The sequence below is a fragment of the Eschrichtius robustus genome, chromosome 3, assembly GCF_028021215.1.
Source record: "Eschrichtius robustus isolate mEscRob2 chromosome 3, mEscRob2.pri, whole genome shotgun sequence".
Taxonomy (NCBI): Eukaryota; Metazoa; Chordata; class Mammalia; order Artiodactyla; family Eschrichtiidae; genus Eschrichtius; species Eschrichtius robustus.
Genome location: NC_090826.1, coordinates 112130387 through 112147149, shown reverse-complemented (window position 1 = coordinate 112147149; position 16763 = coordinate 112130387). Strand labels below are relative to the sequence as shown.

Here is a 16763-nt window from a genome sequence, read left to right as displayed (position 1 = left end):
ACGCAGGCAGGAAAGCCACATCTGAGTAGGACCGAGGGTGGGACGGGAGAGCGCCTCAGACTTCAGGGGTCAGTGTCCTGCGGCAATGGTTGGTTGGTGGGAAGCCGCCTGGGTGCAAGGGGCCCTCCCAGCCGCCAGGGGTCGCGCTGCAGGCGGTCGGGCGCTGGGCAGGCGCTGCCAGGGTCACGGCCGCCGGCCCGGGAGGTTGGGGGTGGGGGGGGACCCGCGGCGCCCGCGGTCCGGGAGGGGGGAGGGGGGGTAGGGGGAGCAGAGAAAGCGGGGCGCGCGGAGGAGCACCCGTCCCCCAGCGCAGTGGGAGCCGGAAGGGCCGTGCGGCGCGAGCGAGCGGCGCGGCAGCACAGTCCCCAAGTGGCGCAGCGCGGCGGGGACGCTGGGATCGCCCGGATCTCCCTCCACGGCGCCCCGCGCCTCGGCGCCCTCGGCCGCTTCTTCTTCCTTCACTCGTCGCCCCGGCGGGAGCCGCGCCCGAGTCGGGTGCGACATGTCCGGGGCCGGGTAGCCGCGCCGCCCGCCGGCCCGCCAACCCGCCTTCCGAGCCACCCGCCCGCGGGCCGGCCGGCGGGGGGAATCGCGGGGCAGGCAGGTAGGGGCTGGACCGGGCGGGGCGGCGGGCGGGGAAGGAAGGGAGGGAGCGCCGGCGGGGCGGGGGCTCTCCCCCAGCTGTTCTCCGGCGCTGCACATCTGGTTCCGGTTCCTCTCTCCTGGGGAAGTGAAAGTGGAGGGGATGGTGCAGCCCGGAGTTAGCTAGCAGTGCCCCGGCGCCCTGCACCCCTCCTGCTCCCGCGGGTCCTAGAGCTCGAGCACCCCTCCCTCCGCTCGGGTCACGCGGCGGCCGGCGCTGCTGCCGTCACGTCTCCGGCCGCCTGCGCGGCCGCTCCTCTCTGCCCTCCTGCTCCTTCCTCAGCCTCCTCCCGCTCGGCGCGCCCTTTGCCCCAACACGAACTTCCCGCCGCCCGGCTTGTGGGCGTTGCGACCCGGAGTGGCGCCCCTGCCCCTTGCGTTCCCCAGGGAGAAAGGGCTGCCTTCTGCAGGACTCTTCCCTGGCCCGGTGAGGAGAGGCCCGGGTGCGGAGGTCCTGCCGATGGGGGCCACTCGCTCTTCTGCTGGTCTCAACCTCATGGCTCCCGCCTGCTGCCTTGGGCATAGGGCATAGGGCTCCCATTCGCCAGCACGGGACGAGGCATGGGGCTGTGTCCCAGAGCTAAATCAGGAGGCTGACGCTAACTCCTGGCTTCACCTCGCAGATGTGGAGACTAAATTAAGCGGGAGTTGGTGTGTGTATGTGTGTGTGTGGCCAGAGGCCAGGTTAAGGAGAGCCAGCTTGGCTACTGAGATTCCTTTGCCCCCTCTTCTCTTGGCAAGGGTGGGAGGTTAGGTAGGATTGTACATCCTGGATCCAGTCTGAGCCTCCTCTGCCTTGCTCCGGGTCCTTTAGTCTAAGGTTCCAACTTGGAATGATGCTGTGTTGGCACCTTCAACGGTACCCACCCCCCCCAGCGCACACACACACACACACACACACACACACACTCTCACACCCATAGGCTGGCTTCCGCTGAGCTGCAGCTTCCCCTCCACTGTTTCAGGAAGTCACCTCCCTTCCCCTCTGAAGCGGCCCCCACGCCTTCGGTCCTCAGCTGCAAGCCACCCACCAAGCTCTTTCCCAGCTTCTGCACCCTGGGGCACTCTGGGACCCTTGGGGCTCCTACTCCCTGGGGTTGGGCCATGAAGGCAGGTGAGAAGAGTTACTGAAGACCCGTTGTGGGCCTGTTTCTGTCTCTGGGCTCCATGGAGGAGGGCTTGGGGATTGCTGGGACTGTCTCCCACTGCTGCTTTGGACTTAACTGGGGATACCTAAGGATCCTGGAGGTTGGAGGGCACTGGTTTTTTTGTCAGATAGTGGAGCTAAGTTAGGAAAAAAGGACACTTGAGTCTGGCGAAAAGATGCTTAAAGCTTGGGTTTTGTGGAGTCCTCACAAAAACCTAGACGTGGGCTCTTTAAGAATATTAGCTGGCTCATGAGGTTCTTAGAATGTCAACTAGAGTAGGAAGGCCAGAAATCCATAAAAAGACTGTAAAGTTGGCATGATGTCATGGCCAGAAGGAATGATGTCATTGCAGGCCATTACAGAAAAGATTGTGATCTCTGTTGTTAGGGAGTGAAGAGGGGTGGGGTCTTTAAAAGGGATACAGAAACTATGATGTCAGAGCCCAGGTTAGCTGTGTGCGGTGGAGTGGAGTTTGGGTTCTTTGGGAAGAGGGCTGGTACCACCAAGAGGGAGGGTCCTGGTCTCTTTAAGGAGCTGTGGTGGGCTGTGAGGGCCTGGTGATGTCACAGGCGGGAGAGTTTAGGATTGGCTGACCACTGATCCTGCTTTTCCTTGAAAGGACTAGGAAGAGGAGGGAAGCAAGAGGGGGACTCCCTGGTTGCCATGGCAACACCAGCCTTCCTTGCTTCATCTCTCTCCCACTTGGCCATTCCAGATGCAGTGAGTGAGGGGGGGGCCATGGCGGAGGAGCGGCCCCCCCGGCTGGTGGATTACTTCGTGATAGCTGGGCTTGCAGGGAACGGAGCACCCATCCCTGAGGAAACATGGGTTCCTGAACCCAGTGGGCCCCTTCGCCCTCCCCGGCCAGCTGAGCCCATCACAGATGTGGCAGTCATCGCTAGGGCCCTGGGCGAGGAGGTGCCCCAGGGCTACACATGCATCCAGGCTTCTGCTGGGGGCCACCCCTTGGAACTCAGTGCTGGGCTCCTGGGTGGAACTCAACCAGTCATCTGCTACCGGAGGGGGCGTGACAGGCCCCCCCTCGTTGAGCTGGGGTGTGTGCACCTACCCATGCTGGCACCAAGGGAGGCTGGGAGGAGATCTGGGGTGAGGCAGGGAGAGGTAGGGGTATGGGATGAGGGATGTGCAATGGGAATGGGAAGAGAGTGGGCTAGAGGCCGGGGAGAAGGGCCTGAAGTTGTGCGTACTTAGTTCTCACACAGATTTGGGTGCATATACTAGTGCTGCTACTTGCCAGCTACGTGACCTTAGGCAGGTTATTGAGCCCCTCTGGGCCTTTTCCCTTATCTGTAAATTGGGGAAAATAATACCTCCTCATAGGGTGGTTGAGAAGATTAAACGAGATAATCCATATAAGGGACTTAGCACAGAGTCAATAAATGGTAGCTTTTATTCTTAGTATTTATTAATGAGCTTGAGAACCATGGAAGGTTTGAGGAGTTGTTACTGATCAAGAAGTAGAGCCAAGGGCAGAAGAGGGGCACAGGATTTTGGAGGGTAGAGTTCAGCAAGAAGTGGGCCCTGGTGTTAGGGTTTAACTAGGCTGAGTAGGTAGGACTAGGTAGGCAGATCTAGCAGGACTGGGGTCTTTCTCCTCTGTATTGGACTTTTGACATCTCTCTCTGTTCTCTGTGCCAAGGGTGTTGTATGAGGGGAAGGAACGTCCCAAGCCTGGCTTCCAAGTACTAGCTACGACACCCTACAGCCACTCAGCCAACCTGGCCCCTCCAGGCCCTGGGCACCCCCGCACCTACCTCACTTACCGGCGGGCAGCAGAGGGGGCAGGGTTGCATGCCCTGGGCATCACTGACCTCTGCCTGGTGCTGCCCAGCAAGGGCGAGTGCACGCCTCATACCTACTGCCGATTGCCCCGCAACCTCAACCCTGGCATGGTGAGTGGGGCCCTGAGCCAGGAGCTGAGACCTGCACCATCTCTGTGTGACGGTGTGGACACTGGGCACAAAGGGTATCTGAGGACCAAGGCGTCTAACGGCGGGGCGGGGCCCAGAGGCGTGACTCTCGTCTTGGGGGACTGGGATTAGTGGGAGTTATAAAGACAAAGCCCACGTAGGGGTGGTGGAGAAAATGAACCCCAGAAACTTTCGTTAGCTGTGTGTTTGCTTGTCTCTTGCCATTTCTGGGGCAGTGGGGCCCAGCAGTGTACCTGTGCTACAAGGTGGGCCTGGCCAAGGCCAACACGCTGGTGTATGAGGCAGGTGAGTAGCCCCTCTGTCTCTCCAACCCCTTGACCCTCTGTGTCCCTCTGCCCTGGTGCCTCTTGGCTGGTACCTTCAGTGTCCACAGAACTCACTTCCCCTTTGCCGCTTGGCCCTTCTCTGGGATCCCGTGCTTCCCTCCCCTGGAGTCTGATGGACCCTACTCCTTTTGGGTACCCCCCACTCTGCCGGGGGTGCAGAGCTGCTGGGCCGCTACCCAGAGGAGGACAATGAGGCGTTCCCGCTGCCCGAGTCAGTGCCCGTCTTCTGCCTGCCCATGGGGGCCACTATCGAGTGCTGGCCTGCCCAGACCAAGTACCCCGTGCCCGTCTTCTCCACCTTTGTGCTCACGGGTGCAGCTGGTGATAAGGTGGGTGTGCAGAGTGTGGTCAGGGGTCCGGGCTCCACAGGGCCCGCCTGACTGCCCCTCTGCCCCTGCCAGGTGTACGGTGCTGCCTTGCAGTTCTACGAGGCGTTCCCGAGGACCAGGCTCTCGGAGCGGCAAGCGCGGGCCCTGGGCCTGCTGAGCGCCGTGGAGCGGGGCCGGGCACTGGGGGGCCGAGCTGTGCGCAGCCGCCGTGCCATCGCTGTGCTGTCCCGCTGGCCTGCCTTCCCTGCCTTCCGCGCCTTCCTCACCTTCCTCTACCGCTACTCCGTCTCAGGCCCCCACCGCCTGCCCCTGGAAGCGTGAGCACGAGACTTCCCCGACACTGGGAAGGGTTATGAGCGGATCGGGAGGCCAGGAGAGATGGACGAGATTAGGCTGGGCAGGGGGAGCTGGGTGGGCAGAGGAGTGGGGATGGGCCTGTAGTGTGTGGCTGGAGAGTTGGTCCATCTCAAAAATGCCCCTGGCTGAGGGGCTGAGTGGGGCCTGAAATCCAGGCTACACTTGCTAGCTAAGTCCTGGCCAGGGGCTCTGCAGGCCCAGAGGGAATCTCTTTTCTGATTTGCACAAATGCTGTACATAATGGAGGCTCTGATGGCTCACACCGGTCTCGAGGTGGATCTCAGGGAGGAGTAAGGTTCTTGTGGACAGGTGAAGGAGAAGAGCAAATGTGGCTGAATGAAGTAGACTGGGAGTCTGCCTCTGACTGGACCCCTCTCTCCCCCAGGCACATCTCCCACTTCATTCACAATGTCCCCTTCCCTTCCCCACAGAGACCCCGCATCCTGGTGCAGGTGAGAGCTGGGGCTGAGGCTGGGGCTAGATGGGAGGAGGAGAATTGCCAGGGGCTAGTCTTCACCATCCTGACCTATGGATCTTCTGTCTCCCAGATGTCTCCCTATGACAACCTGCTCCTCTGCCAGCCTGTATCCTCACCCCTGCCCCTCAGGTATGTGCCCAGGTTGGGGGGGCTTTGATGACCCAAGGACATGGTAAGTGCCAGGCAGGTGGGCACAGGTGCTGAGATCTGTGCAGGCTGGGCCCAGGTGGTGTCTGTGCCCAGTGACTAGGGAAAGGCCTCCTGCTGACTCTTCTCCCACTTTGGCATTGCCCACAGTGGTGCCAGCTTCCTGCAGCTGCTGCAGAGCCTGGGCCCTGAGCTGGCTATCACGCTGCTGCTGGCTGTGCTCACGGAGCACAAACTACTAGTCCACTCACTGCGGCCGGACCTGCTCACCAGCGTCTGCGAGGCCCTCGTCTCTGTGAGTGCTACCCTGCCCAGACTGCCTTGCCTAGAGTGTTCTTTCTGGTGCCCCAGTCCCTACCTAGATTCTCCTTACTTTTCTTTCCTTGGGGAGGGTTCCTCAGCCTTTTACCCTTGGGCACGACCTACAGGACATACAGCTTCCGTCAGGAGCTCTTCTTTGGAGCCCAACTCCCACAGCTTCTCTCAACAGGCACCACCCCCCAGGGCCAAGGCCCCCTCTCCTGCTGCCCCTATGCCGTGCTCACTGGTCCTCACTCCCTGATGCTTTAGATGATCTTCCCGCTGCACTGGCAGTGCCCCTACATTCCGCTGTGCCCGCTAGTGCTGGCAGACGTGCTGAGCGCCCCCGTGCCCTTCATCGTGGGTATCCACTCCAGTTACTTCGATCTGCATGACCCGCCTGCGGATGTCATCTGTGTCGATCTTGATACCAACACGCTCTTCCAGTAAGAGGGTTGGGTCTTGTCCAGGGGGTTTCGAGGTGGGGGGCAGGAGAGGGCTGGTGTATGCAGTGTACCTGCTCAAAAGGAGCCTCAGGCAAAACGTGGAGGAGGCTGGCGAGGAGCCCCATCACCCTTTCTTCCTCTGTTTATCTCACAGGACTGAGGAAAAGAAGCCCCTCTCCCCTCGGATCCTGCCCCGCAGACCCTACAAGGTTCTGCTGACTACACTGACAAACCTGTACCAGCAGCTGGATCAGAGTGAGGAGCGTGGGTGGGGGTGGGAGGCTGGAAACTGTCATTGACCTTAAACCTCCAGTTTGGGGAGGCCTGTGGAGAGCTGACCTTACTTGAGGAGGTTAGAGGAGTTAGGCTTTCATTTGGTGGAAGTGAGAGGAATTCAAATTCTAGTTTAAGCAAGAGGGAAGCGCATGTCACATTAATATTCCTGAATATGTCAGGGAGGTTGAGCTTGTCATTGGGGAGGCTTGAAACTGTTACCTGAAGGTAACTTTTTTTTTTGTAAATTCTTTTTTTTAAAAATTAATTAATTAACTTATTTATTTTTGGCTGCATCGGGTCTTCATTGCTGCGTGCGGGCTTTTTTCTAGTTGCAGTGAGCGGGGGCTACTCTTCGTTGCAGTGCGCGGGCTTCTCATTGCAGTGGCTTCTCTTGTTGCGGAACACGGGCTCTAGGCGCATGGGCTTCAGTAGTTGTGGCTCGCTGGCTCTAGAGCGCGGGCTCAGTAGTTGTGGCGCACGGGCTTAGTTGCTCTGCGGCATGTGGGATCTTCCCGGACCAGGGCTCGAACCCTTGTCCCCTGCATTGGCAGGCGGATTCTTAACCACTGCGCCACCAGGGAAGTCCCTGAAGGTAACTTTTTAGTTACAATTGGAACCAGGTCTGTTAGGACCTGCCGGTGGTGGGGTAGCAACAGTGACTTCTGTGTGAAGAGCAGGGTTGAGGCAAGCCCTACGGGTGCTGGCCCTGATTCTCAGGCTGCCCTGGTCCCCAGCATATACTGGACCCGAGGAGGAGGCCTCCCTGGAATTCCTGCTGACAGACTATGAGGCAGTGTGCGGCCGCCGGGCCCAGCTGGAGCGCGAGGTCCAGGGAGCCTTCCTCCGCTTCATGGCCTGCCTGCTCAAGGGCTACCGGGACTTCCTGCGCCCGCTCACCCAGGCCCCCTCTGAGGGGTCTCGTGATGTCGACAACCTCTTCTTCCTGCAGGGTAAAGGGAGCCTGTCTCTGCTTGGGGAGGGTGTCACGGGAGGGGTGGCCAGGGGCTGGGCCCCATGGGGAAGCCCAGGGGGACGGGGAATCACACAGTTTCTTGTTCCTTCACTCAGCACACGTTTTTGTGGGCACCAGCTTTGAGCTGTATGCTCTTCTGGGCTTGGAGAGGGGATAAGGGTACAAAGATGAACCAGCTGTGGCCCTGCCCTCTGGGAAGCCCTGGGCTTGGTGGGGACACAGTGACGCCTGTGGTGAGCCACCCCCATGGGCGAAACTCTCTTCCCTTGGAGACTCCCCAGTCTGAGGTCCTAGGTGCCGACAGATAAAAGGGAGGGATTCCATGGGACTGTGGTGCTGGGGTAGCTGAGCTGGTCGGCTTGGCGTGTGGTGTAGTGGTGCCAGAGGGGCCAAAGAGGGGATGGCTTTGATGGCCTTGGATGCCAAGTTGGCAGGGAGCCAAGAAAAGGGTTCGGAAGGGGGTGCCTGTGGTAGGGACCCCTGGTAACCTTCCTCTCTGCCCCATTCTCACCCGTCAGGCTTCCTCAAATCCCGGGAACGCTCCAGCCACAAGCTGTACTCCCAGCTGCTGCACACACAGATGTTCTCGCAGTTCATTGAGGAATGTTCTTTTGGCTCTGCTCGGCATGCTGCCCTGGAATTCTTTGACTCTTGTGTTGACAAGGTATTGGGCATTATCCCTTCTCTTCATGCCCTTTGCCCTCTGCTCTCCTCTTGGCAGTCTCTGTTATCCCAGGTATAAACACTCTACATCTCCTCTGTGGCAGGGATGGTGCCCCTGGAGTTATACAGGGCACAGCCTATGCAGCATACGTGACCGGCCTCATAGACATACCGTCTTCCCATTCCTCACTCCATCCCCCAGCTCTGTCTCCAGGGCCTTGGTGGAATCTGGACCCACTACCTCCTTCCCTGTGGCTATGCTTTCCTGGGAGATGCTCATTCTCTTACCATCCTGCTCCAGGTCCACCCAGAGCAGGAGAAGCCTGAGCCAACACCCTTGGTGGAGCTGGAGGAGCTGTCGGGAAGTGAGCTCACTGTCTTTATCACACCTCCTGAGGAGCCGCCGGCGCCAGAGGGCAGTGAATCTACCCCCCAGTACTGGTGAGAGCCTCTTGTCCCCTCACTTGTTGTGAGGCCCCATAGACTGACTTAGTGCCGACTGCTCCTGATGTTGCCTTTCTCTGCCCCTCCAGCTACGATGGGTTCCCCGAACTACAGGCTGAGCTGTTTGAGTCTCCTCAAGAGCAACCCGGGGCTCTGCCTGTGCCAGGTCCATCCCGTAGTGCCCCCAGCAGTCCTGCCCCTCACCGTACCAAACAGGTAACCCGCAGGTGGGCCCCCCAGAGGCATCTGGCTCAGGCCAAGGGCTGCTGCTTCAGTTTCTTCATCTGTAAAATGGGTATAATAGTATTTACCCCATAAGGTTGTTGGAAGGTTTCAATTATGTCTGGCACATAAAAGGCACATGAAGTATTAGCTATTGTTACCACTGTCATCATCCTCATGTTCATTTTCTGAGCACTCTGGGAAACCAGGGGCTTGCTGCCTCTTCCAGGGCACCTGCCCATGCTCAAGCTAGGCATCTCTGCTTGGGGATCCTGGGCTGTGTGTGCAGCATCCCTCCCGCCTCGTCAGCGCACAGACCCTTCCTCAGGGAGGGTGCTGCTTCTCCCACACTGTTTTAAGATCTGCCCTGCCCTGGCATCGTACTCACCCAGGTGTGTCCCCTGCCCTACCTAGGAGATGAAGATCGCACAGAGGATGGCGCAAAAGTCAGCAGCTGTGCCTGAGCTCTGGGCCCGGTGCCTGCTGGGCCACTGCTATGGGCTGTGGTTCCTGTGTCTGCCTGCCTATGTGCGGTTGGCGCCCTCCAGGGTGCGGGCACTGCAAACGGCTTACCAGGTGCTGCGCCAGATGGAGAGCCGCAAGGTGGTGCTGCCCGACGAGGTGGGCACCCGCGCCCAGTCCCAGGGGCTTGTGCAGGCATGGGGGCTGTGAGAGGGAAACTTGGTGACCATGGAAAGCAGACGGGGAGCACGGGCACAAGTTGAGAGCTGGGCGGGTGCTCCATCACATTCACTGAATTAATGAGCATGTTCAGGGTGTAGCAGTGGAGACCGCAGGGTGGCAGCGTCAGCAGGAAGGGTAGGTGGCTCTGAGGCAAGCCCAGGAGCTGCCAGGGGCCAGTGAAGTCTGTGAGAATTGGGGAGGCTGGAGAAGGGTGCTCGCTGAGACTTGAGGATTTGGGTTGGGAGTGAGTCCGCTCTCATCCTGCGCGTCTCCTGGCCCAGGTGTGTTATCGGGTGTTGATGCAGCTCTGCTCACACTATGGGCAGCCCGTGTTGTCCGTGCGGGTCATGCTGGACATGCGGCGGGCAGGCATCGTGCCCAACACCATCACCTACGGCTACTATAACAAGGTACCTCATTTGGGGTGAGGGGGGGATGGCAGCCTGTGCCAGGTATGTGTGTGGGGAGGATGCTGCCCATGCAATCCAACAAGGTCCTGTCACCACTGACACCTGCTGCTCTCCCCTCTCCTTGGAGATCGGGCCCATGCAATCCAACAAGGTCCTGTCACCACTGACACCTGCTGCTCTCCCCTCTCCTTGGAGATCGGGCCCATGCAATCCAACAAGGTCCTGTCACCACTGACACCTGCTGCTCTCCCCTCTCCTTGGAGATCGGGCCCATGCAATCCAACAAGGTCCTGTCACCATTGTCACCCATTGTGCTCCTCTAGTGCCTTAGCACCTACAGACGGTTTTCTCATACTTGGCTGCTTTGATTTTCACCCACAATACTCCTGACAAGGAGGTTGGGCGAGTACTGCTACCTCCCGATGATAGCTAATAGTGGGAGCCAATATGCCAGGCACTGTTCCAAATACATTTTCCACATCAAATCATTTTATCTTTACCACAGCCCCATGAAGTGGAATGATTATTGTCCCCATCTTACAGATGAGGCCATGAGGTTGCAGAGGCTTAGTAACTTGTCCGAGGGACCACAGTGAGTAAGTTAGGGAGTTAGGGGATGCACACAGGCATGCCGATGTTTCCTGAATTCGGGCCCTTAACCATGATACTAACCTATATTTCCTGTTTTTTAGATGAGGAAACTAATGACCAAAAAAATGAACCGATTTCTTCAAAGCCCATAGTTTATAAACAGCAGAGTCTGGATCCAGGTTGTTGCTACTGCTTCTGGCTTCCTCTAGAACCCCAGGGTGGCAGCTGCCAACTGTCTCTTCTGGGCTCTTGTTCCTGGCTGAGCCACTGGCAGGACAGTCCTAGGCAGGATGTCTGGAGGAGAAGGTGGTCCCTGGGGCTCCAGGTCAGGCAGTTGGCGTCAGGCTGAGGCCAGGGTATGCAAGTAGGCCATCTTCATGGGCACTGTGCTTGGCAGGCCGTGCTGGAAAGCAAGTGGCCGTCTGGTACACCGGGTGGGCGCCTGCGCTGGGCCAAGCTCCGGAACGTGGTCCTGGGGGCTGCTCAGTTCCGCCAGCCCTTGAGAGAACGGCGGCAGCGGTGGCAGCATCAGAAGCAGGAGGAGGAGGCAGAGACGGCAGCACAAGAGGCAGGCGGCTCCCAGACAGGTGGGTAGGGGCTGGTGACACGGGCAGGGGGATAGGCATGGAGAGCTGGGGCTGGTCTAGTGGCTGGCACTGGGTGTTCTCAGAGTGGATAAACTATACTTGGCTGGTAACAAAAGAGACGAAGTTCTGCCTGGGAGGAGCCCTATAAATCCAGGTCCACGTAAGGAGCTCTGTTTTGGAACCGGGGGCTGGGTTTCTAGCTGGCTGCCTTTCAACCCCCTCTCTGTCTTTTACAGAGCCCTATCTGGAGCGCCCCTCCCCTACCCGCCCCCTTCAGCGCCAGACTACCTGGGCTGGGCGAAGCCTGAGGGACCCTGCCTCGCCTATGGGGCGCCTGGTGAAGAGTGGCAGCCTGGGTAGTGCCCGAGGGGCACAGCCCACTGTGGAGGCTGGTGTGGCCCACAGTGAGTGCCCTTGTCCCACACCCCAACCCTCAGCCCCGTCAGCTTCCCTGACCACTTGCCAGTGAAAGAGGGGAAGGCCAGAGCCAGGATGGACGGGTGGTGCTTTGTGGTGGGCACCGTAGATGCTGAGGGAATCTTGCCTGGACTGTCACCATGGTGGGGGCAGTGGTGCCAGAGTCTGTACAGCCAGGAATTGTGTTCACTCAGTTCCTGGAGGAGGGGCTGGACTCCATCTTCCCTGATTCTTTTCTGCCCTGTAGTGATAGAGGCCTTGGGAGTACTGGAACCCCGGGGATCACCTGTGCCCTGGCACGATGGAAGCCTCTCAGACCTGAGCCTGACCGGGGAGGAGCCGGCACCTGGAGGCAGCCCAGGGGACACAGGCTCAGCCCTGAGTACCCAGTCCACTGAAACCCTGCAAGGGCCAAGTGGGCGGGTACCCAAGGATGGCTGGCGTCAGGATGAGGCCAGCACCCCCCGAAGAGGGCTGGGTGCCCGCCTCCAACAGCTGCTCACTCCTTCCCGCCGCTCCCCTGCCTCTCGTGTTCCCCCACCTGAGCTGCCCCCTGACCTGCCTCCCCCAGCCCGCCGCAGCCCCATGGACAGCCTTCTGCGCCCCCGGGAGCGCCCTGGATCCACTGCATCCGAGGTAGCCAGTGAGGGGAGGGTCCAGACACTTGAGCACCAGGAGGCCTGGGGAGGAGCTGCTAACCAGGAGTGCCCAGAGAGGGCCCTGAGGGGTGGCTGAAGCCAGCATCTGGGTGAAGAGGAGCATGGGTGTGGCTAACTATGCTTTCTCATGCGATGGCAGAGCTCAGCCTCTCTGGGCAGTGAGTGGGACCTCTCAGAATCTTCTCTCAGCAGCGTGAGCCTTCGCCATTCCTCAGAGCGCCTCAGTGACACCCCTGGATCCTTCCAGCCACCTTCCCTGGAAGTGAGGATAACCCCTCCCACGCAGATGTGCTTGAACACACACATACACCACACCCATTCACTCTGTCAAAGGCAGGGGTTGGGGAGGAGGTGGGAGGAGCCTGGGCTGTGATGTGAAGATGAGAGGGGCTGGGGAAGGAGCACGGGCTCCTGAGCCTAGAGGCCAAAAGGGGCCTGCTTCCTGGGGTCTTCTTGCCTGCAGATTCTGCTGTCTAGCTGCTCCTTGTGCCGCGCCTGTGATTCCCTGGTATATGATGAGGAGATCATGGCTGGCTGGGCACCTGACGACTCCAACCTCAACACAACCTGTCCCTTCTGCACCTGCCCCTTTGTGCCCCTACTCAGTGTCCAGACCTTTGATTCCCGACCCAGGTGCCCAAAGCAGGGCGAGTGCTGTGGGTGGGTCAGGGAGGTGGAGGTCCGAGGGCTGACCCTCCTCCTGCTATCTTGCTGCAGTGCCCCCAGCCCCAAGCCTGCCTCTGCTGGTGCCAGTGGCAGCAAAGATGCTCCTGTCCCTGGGGGCCCAGGCCCTGTGCTCAGTGACCGCAGGCTCTGCCTTGCCCTGGATGAGCCCCAGCTCTGCAACGGACACGTGGGGGTAAGGGCTGGGCCAAAGGGGCACGAGCAGTGTGTGTGTGTGTGTGTGTGTGTGTGTGTGTGTGTGTGTTGCCCTGTGGGTGGCCCCAGTGGTGCTGGGGAGAGGTAGGCATTGAGGGCAAGGGACGTCCCAGAAGCTGTTGGACATGGTGGCCCAGTGGGAATTGTGGCTCTGAGGATGGGGCCGTGGTACATGCCCTCCACTGCCCTCTCGCTTTGTGCCTGACAGGGTACCTCCCGGCGTGTCGAGAGTGGGGCATGGGCGTATCTGAGCCCCCTGGTGCTGCGTAAGGAACTGGAGTCGCTGGTAGAGAACGAGGGCAGTGAGGTGCTGGCGTTGCCTGAGCTGCCTGCTGCTCACCCCATCATCTTCTGGAACCTTCTGTGGTATTTCCAGCGGCTACGCCTGCCCAGTATTCTGCCATGCCTGGTGCTGGCCTCCTGTGATGGCTCCCCACCTCCCCAGGTCAGTTCCCTGATATGGTCCCTGCTTCCTCATCTCCCAGCTCTGTTTCTCAGTCCTCTGTGTCTTCAGTGCTATAGAAAGAGCACAGGCTTTGGAGTTGGTTGTACCTGGTTTGATTCCTGGCCCTTTCACTTCACTACTCTGAGCTACAATTTCTCATCTGTAAAATGGCATAAGCGCTGCCCCCCACCCCCACAAACAGGGCTGTTGTTAAGGCACCTAGTGTAGTGCCTGGTACCCAGAAAATAATTTGTTAATGTTCATCTGTTTATTGCTCTATTCATTGCACCAATATTTATTGAGCACCTTTTAGGTTCCAGGCAGAGTTTTAGGCACTAGGGATGTAGCAGATTACAAAACAGAGTCCTTGCTTTCATAGGGCTTGCATTCCCATGGGGAATAAGAGTTCCTTTCTCTCTTCTCTTTGACTGTGTCCTGTAATGTCCCTGTCTCTTGGAATAACGCCTGTCCATTTCCTGTCCCCTGCCTCCCACTCCATCAGCCTGTCTCCTTTATCTTGGCTCCCTGCAGGCCCCATCTCCTTGGATAATGCCTGATCCAGCATCTGTGCAGGTGCGGCTGCTGTGGGATGTCCTGACCTCTGACCCCAATAGCTGCCCACCTCTCTATGTGCTCTGGAGGGTCCACAGTGAGTCTGGTATTTGGCCTAGGATGGGAAGGGGAAGGTCCCAGACTTAGAGTGTTCAATAATCCTGGCTACCTTCTTTTTTTTCACTCAGGCCAGATCCCCCAGCGGGTGGTATGGCCAGGCCCAGTACCTGCATCCCTTAGTCTAGCATTGCTGGAGTCCGTGCTGCGCCATGTCGGTCTCAATGAGGTGCACAAGGCTATAGGGCTCCTGCTGGAAACTCTAGGGCCCCCTCCCACTGGCCTGCACCTACAGAGGTATCGTGTTCCTATCTGAGAGGTCCCTGGTCTGTCCCGGGCTGCATACCCCCTTTATCTCACTTACACCCTTTTGTCTCCACTCCAGGGGCATCTACCGTGAGATCTTATTCCTGACATTGGCTGCTCTGGGCAAGGACCACGTGGACATAGGTGAGGGAGCAGGCAGGGGGCTGAGGAGTTTAGGGATCTGGGGCCAGGTGTGGAAGCTTGGAATCCTCATATACTGACCTACCTCCACCCTCTTTCCTAGTGGCCTTCGACAAGAAGTACAAGTCCGCCTTTAACAAGCTGGCCAGCAGCATGGGCAAGGAGGAACTGAGGCAGCGGCGGGCACAGATGCCCACCCCAAAGGCCATTGACTGCCGAAAATATTTTGGAGCACCTCTGGAATGCTAGGGACCCTTAAGCTTCCTTCTCCAGCCTGGGCTGAGGAGGTGAGGGAGAATGGATTCTAGAGATAACCTGCTTCCCTGTTGCTTTCATAGAGGAGTTAGGAATAGGCTGGGAAGCATGCCCAGCCGTAGGCTCTGAATTGGGGCAGCAGGAAGAGGGACCCACTGTTACCAAAAGTCACAATTCCCCTATCTCCAACCTGCCCTCTGTGCTCATGTTGATGTTGGAGGAGGCCTGGGGGGAGCTGGCACATTTCTGTTCCGCCTCATCCTATACCAGGAACTCCTCTCCAGGGTACCCACAGATCTGCACTGCCCTGGTCATTTTATAAGTTTTTGTTTTAAAAAACAACTAGAAAGATACAGAGCTACTGAGCCTTTGCCCTGAATGGGAGGGAGGGATGTCATTCCCCACCAATGATGGTCCCTCTTCCCTAGAATTGCCGAAGGAGCCCAAGGCTCTCCATGCCTTTCTACCTTAGTGTTTGTATTTTATTTTAAGTTATTTATTCTGGAGCCACAGCCCCCTTGCTTATGAGGTTCTTATGGATAGTGAGAAAGAGAAGGGAAATGGGGCCGCATGGTCCAGTGGTTTGTAGCTCCTTGAAAGTTAGGAGGTGGGAGCTAGAGGAGTCCCAGGCTCCCCTTAGGAGAAACTGGTGCCCCTCTAGCCCTGATCCTGCCTGTGCACTCCACCCTGGGGAATGCTTCCCCCACCCAGGGCCCTGACTGTGCAATAAGGGATTGTTCCTTGCGAAGTTTTGTTGGATGTAATATAGTAAAAGCTGCTTCTGTCTTTTTTCTTCTGCCTCCTGTTCTCTGAGTCTGGGATAATGGTGGGGGATACCTCACTTTTTCTCCTGGCTGCACATCCTCCTTTACACCCTTTCGTCCCTTGCTGCCTTCAGGCACACACTGCTTTCCCTGACCAGGTCTGGTACTGGTCCCTTGGGGCACAGGGAGTTCTTGGAGCAGGAGAGGGGTGAATCCGGTGCTGGCTATGGTGGTGCCAGTCTGTGTGGTACTTCCGGCCCTCCCACACAATCACCCCCTTGTCCCTCATCTGTACCCCACACAAAGACTCCATTCTCTGGGGGCCCTGAGCTCATCTCTGCCTTCTTTCCTCTCCCCACAGCTTCCCCCTCCCAACTTCTCCAGTACCTCCACAGGGCAGCTCTCACGCATCCTGGGAGCCCTGGAACTCATTCTAGGCCTCCTTAGTTGCTCTAGCTGAAGGCAGTACTCTTCCAACCAGGGTCTCAGCCTGGGGACAGCACCAGGAAGACAGGGGCAAGGATTAAGGGGCTCACTGCGTGTGGGCTTCAGGCTTCCAGGCATCATTTTTCTAATCCTTTTGGTCCACTCGGATTTCTCCCTTTCTTTCCTATATAATGAAATAAACACAGGAAACACTCCTAACAGAGCTGCAAAACCAATTACCAAAGGGAATTAGCCAACAAAACAGAAATATCTTGGGGAAGGAGGGCAGGAGTGTCAATGGAGGAAATAACTTACATGAGCCTCTAGTGCAAATTCCTGGGGGTGGATATTGGTGGATGAAGAGAGCCATACTACTACTGAATTCTGGGACCTTCAAGCCAGAGGATGCGTCCCCATCCTAACTTGAGCAGTGTCCTAAAGGAGCTGCAAAGGAGGGGCTTAGGAAATGCCATCTGTTTTTGCCAGAGACTAGGAGATGCCTTCTTCAGAGGGGAACCCTCATGTCACCCCAGTTTCTGATCAGACCTCACTCCCTAGAATCAAACTTTCCCTGTATCATCCCCAACAACCTTCTGCAAAGTTGAGTGACTTCCTTCCTGAAAACATGTTTCTGTTGAGTGTAGCATGCCCAGCTGTGCACTGAACCGTCTGGAATTATAGAGAGAATTTTGGGGCTCAGTCCCTACCTTAATAGAGCATACAGTCTTCCTGGTCTAGAGTGCCCCTTGCTTCACAAATGATAATGATGACTCTGCCTCCCAGCTTGTGCTTCTCAATTTTTCAACAGGCCTATAGTCAGATGGGTGGAACTACAGAATTCTTTAACCGCGAGAGTGTCTGGGGATTCCAATAGCAAAGTACTCACC

At 58.0% G+C, this 16763-nt stretch overlaps 1 protein-coding gene across 7 annotated transcripts; it reads left to right on the top strand.

The window, feature by feature from the left end:
• Nucleotides 1-276: 276 nt before the first annotated feature.
• DENND4B (DENN domain containing 4B) lies at nt 277-15479 on the top strand. Of its 7 annotated transcripts, XM_068540853.1 has the most exons (29): nt 672-1069; nt 1608-1756; nt 2506-2845; nt 3451-3703; nt 3958-4027; nt 4228-4397; nt 4470-4714; nt 5140-5206; nt 5303-5361; nt 5530-5674; nt 5950-6125; nt 6280-6380; nt 7136-7351; nt 7893-8038; nt 8339-8478; nt 8571-8697; nt 9118-9324; nt 9669-9797; nt 10786-10975; nt 11212-11379; nt 11640-12031; nt 12191-12313; nt 12515-12684; nt 12769-12910; nt 13139-13375; nt 13907-14024; nt 14116-14281; nt 14370-14434; nt 14535-15479. In XM_068540853.1, exons 2-29 carry the CDS (start codon nt 1747-1749, stop codon nt 14678-14680), a joined length of 4518 nt encoding a protein of 1505 aa, XP_068396954.1. In that variant the 5' UTR covers nt 672-1069; nt 1608-1746; the 3' UTR covers nt 14681-15479. The 7 variants fall into 7 exon arrangements, with proteins under 7 accessions (XP_068396955.1, XP_068396954.1, XP_068396956.1 ...); XM_068540854.1 differs by lacking the exons at nt 672-1069; nt 1608-1756 and adding an exon at nt 277-604; XM_068540855.1 differs by lacking the exon at nt 1608-1756.
• The last annotated feature ends 1284 nt before the right edge of the window (nt 15480-16763 follow it).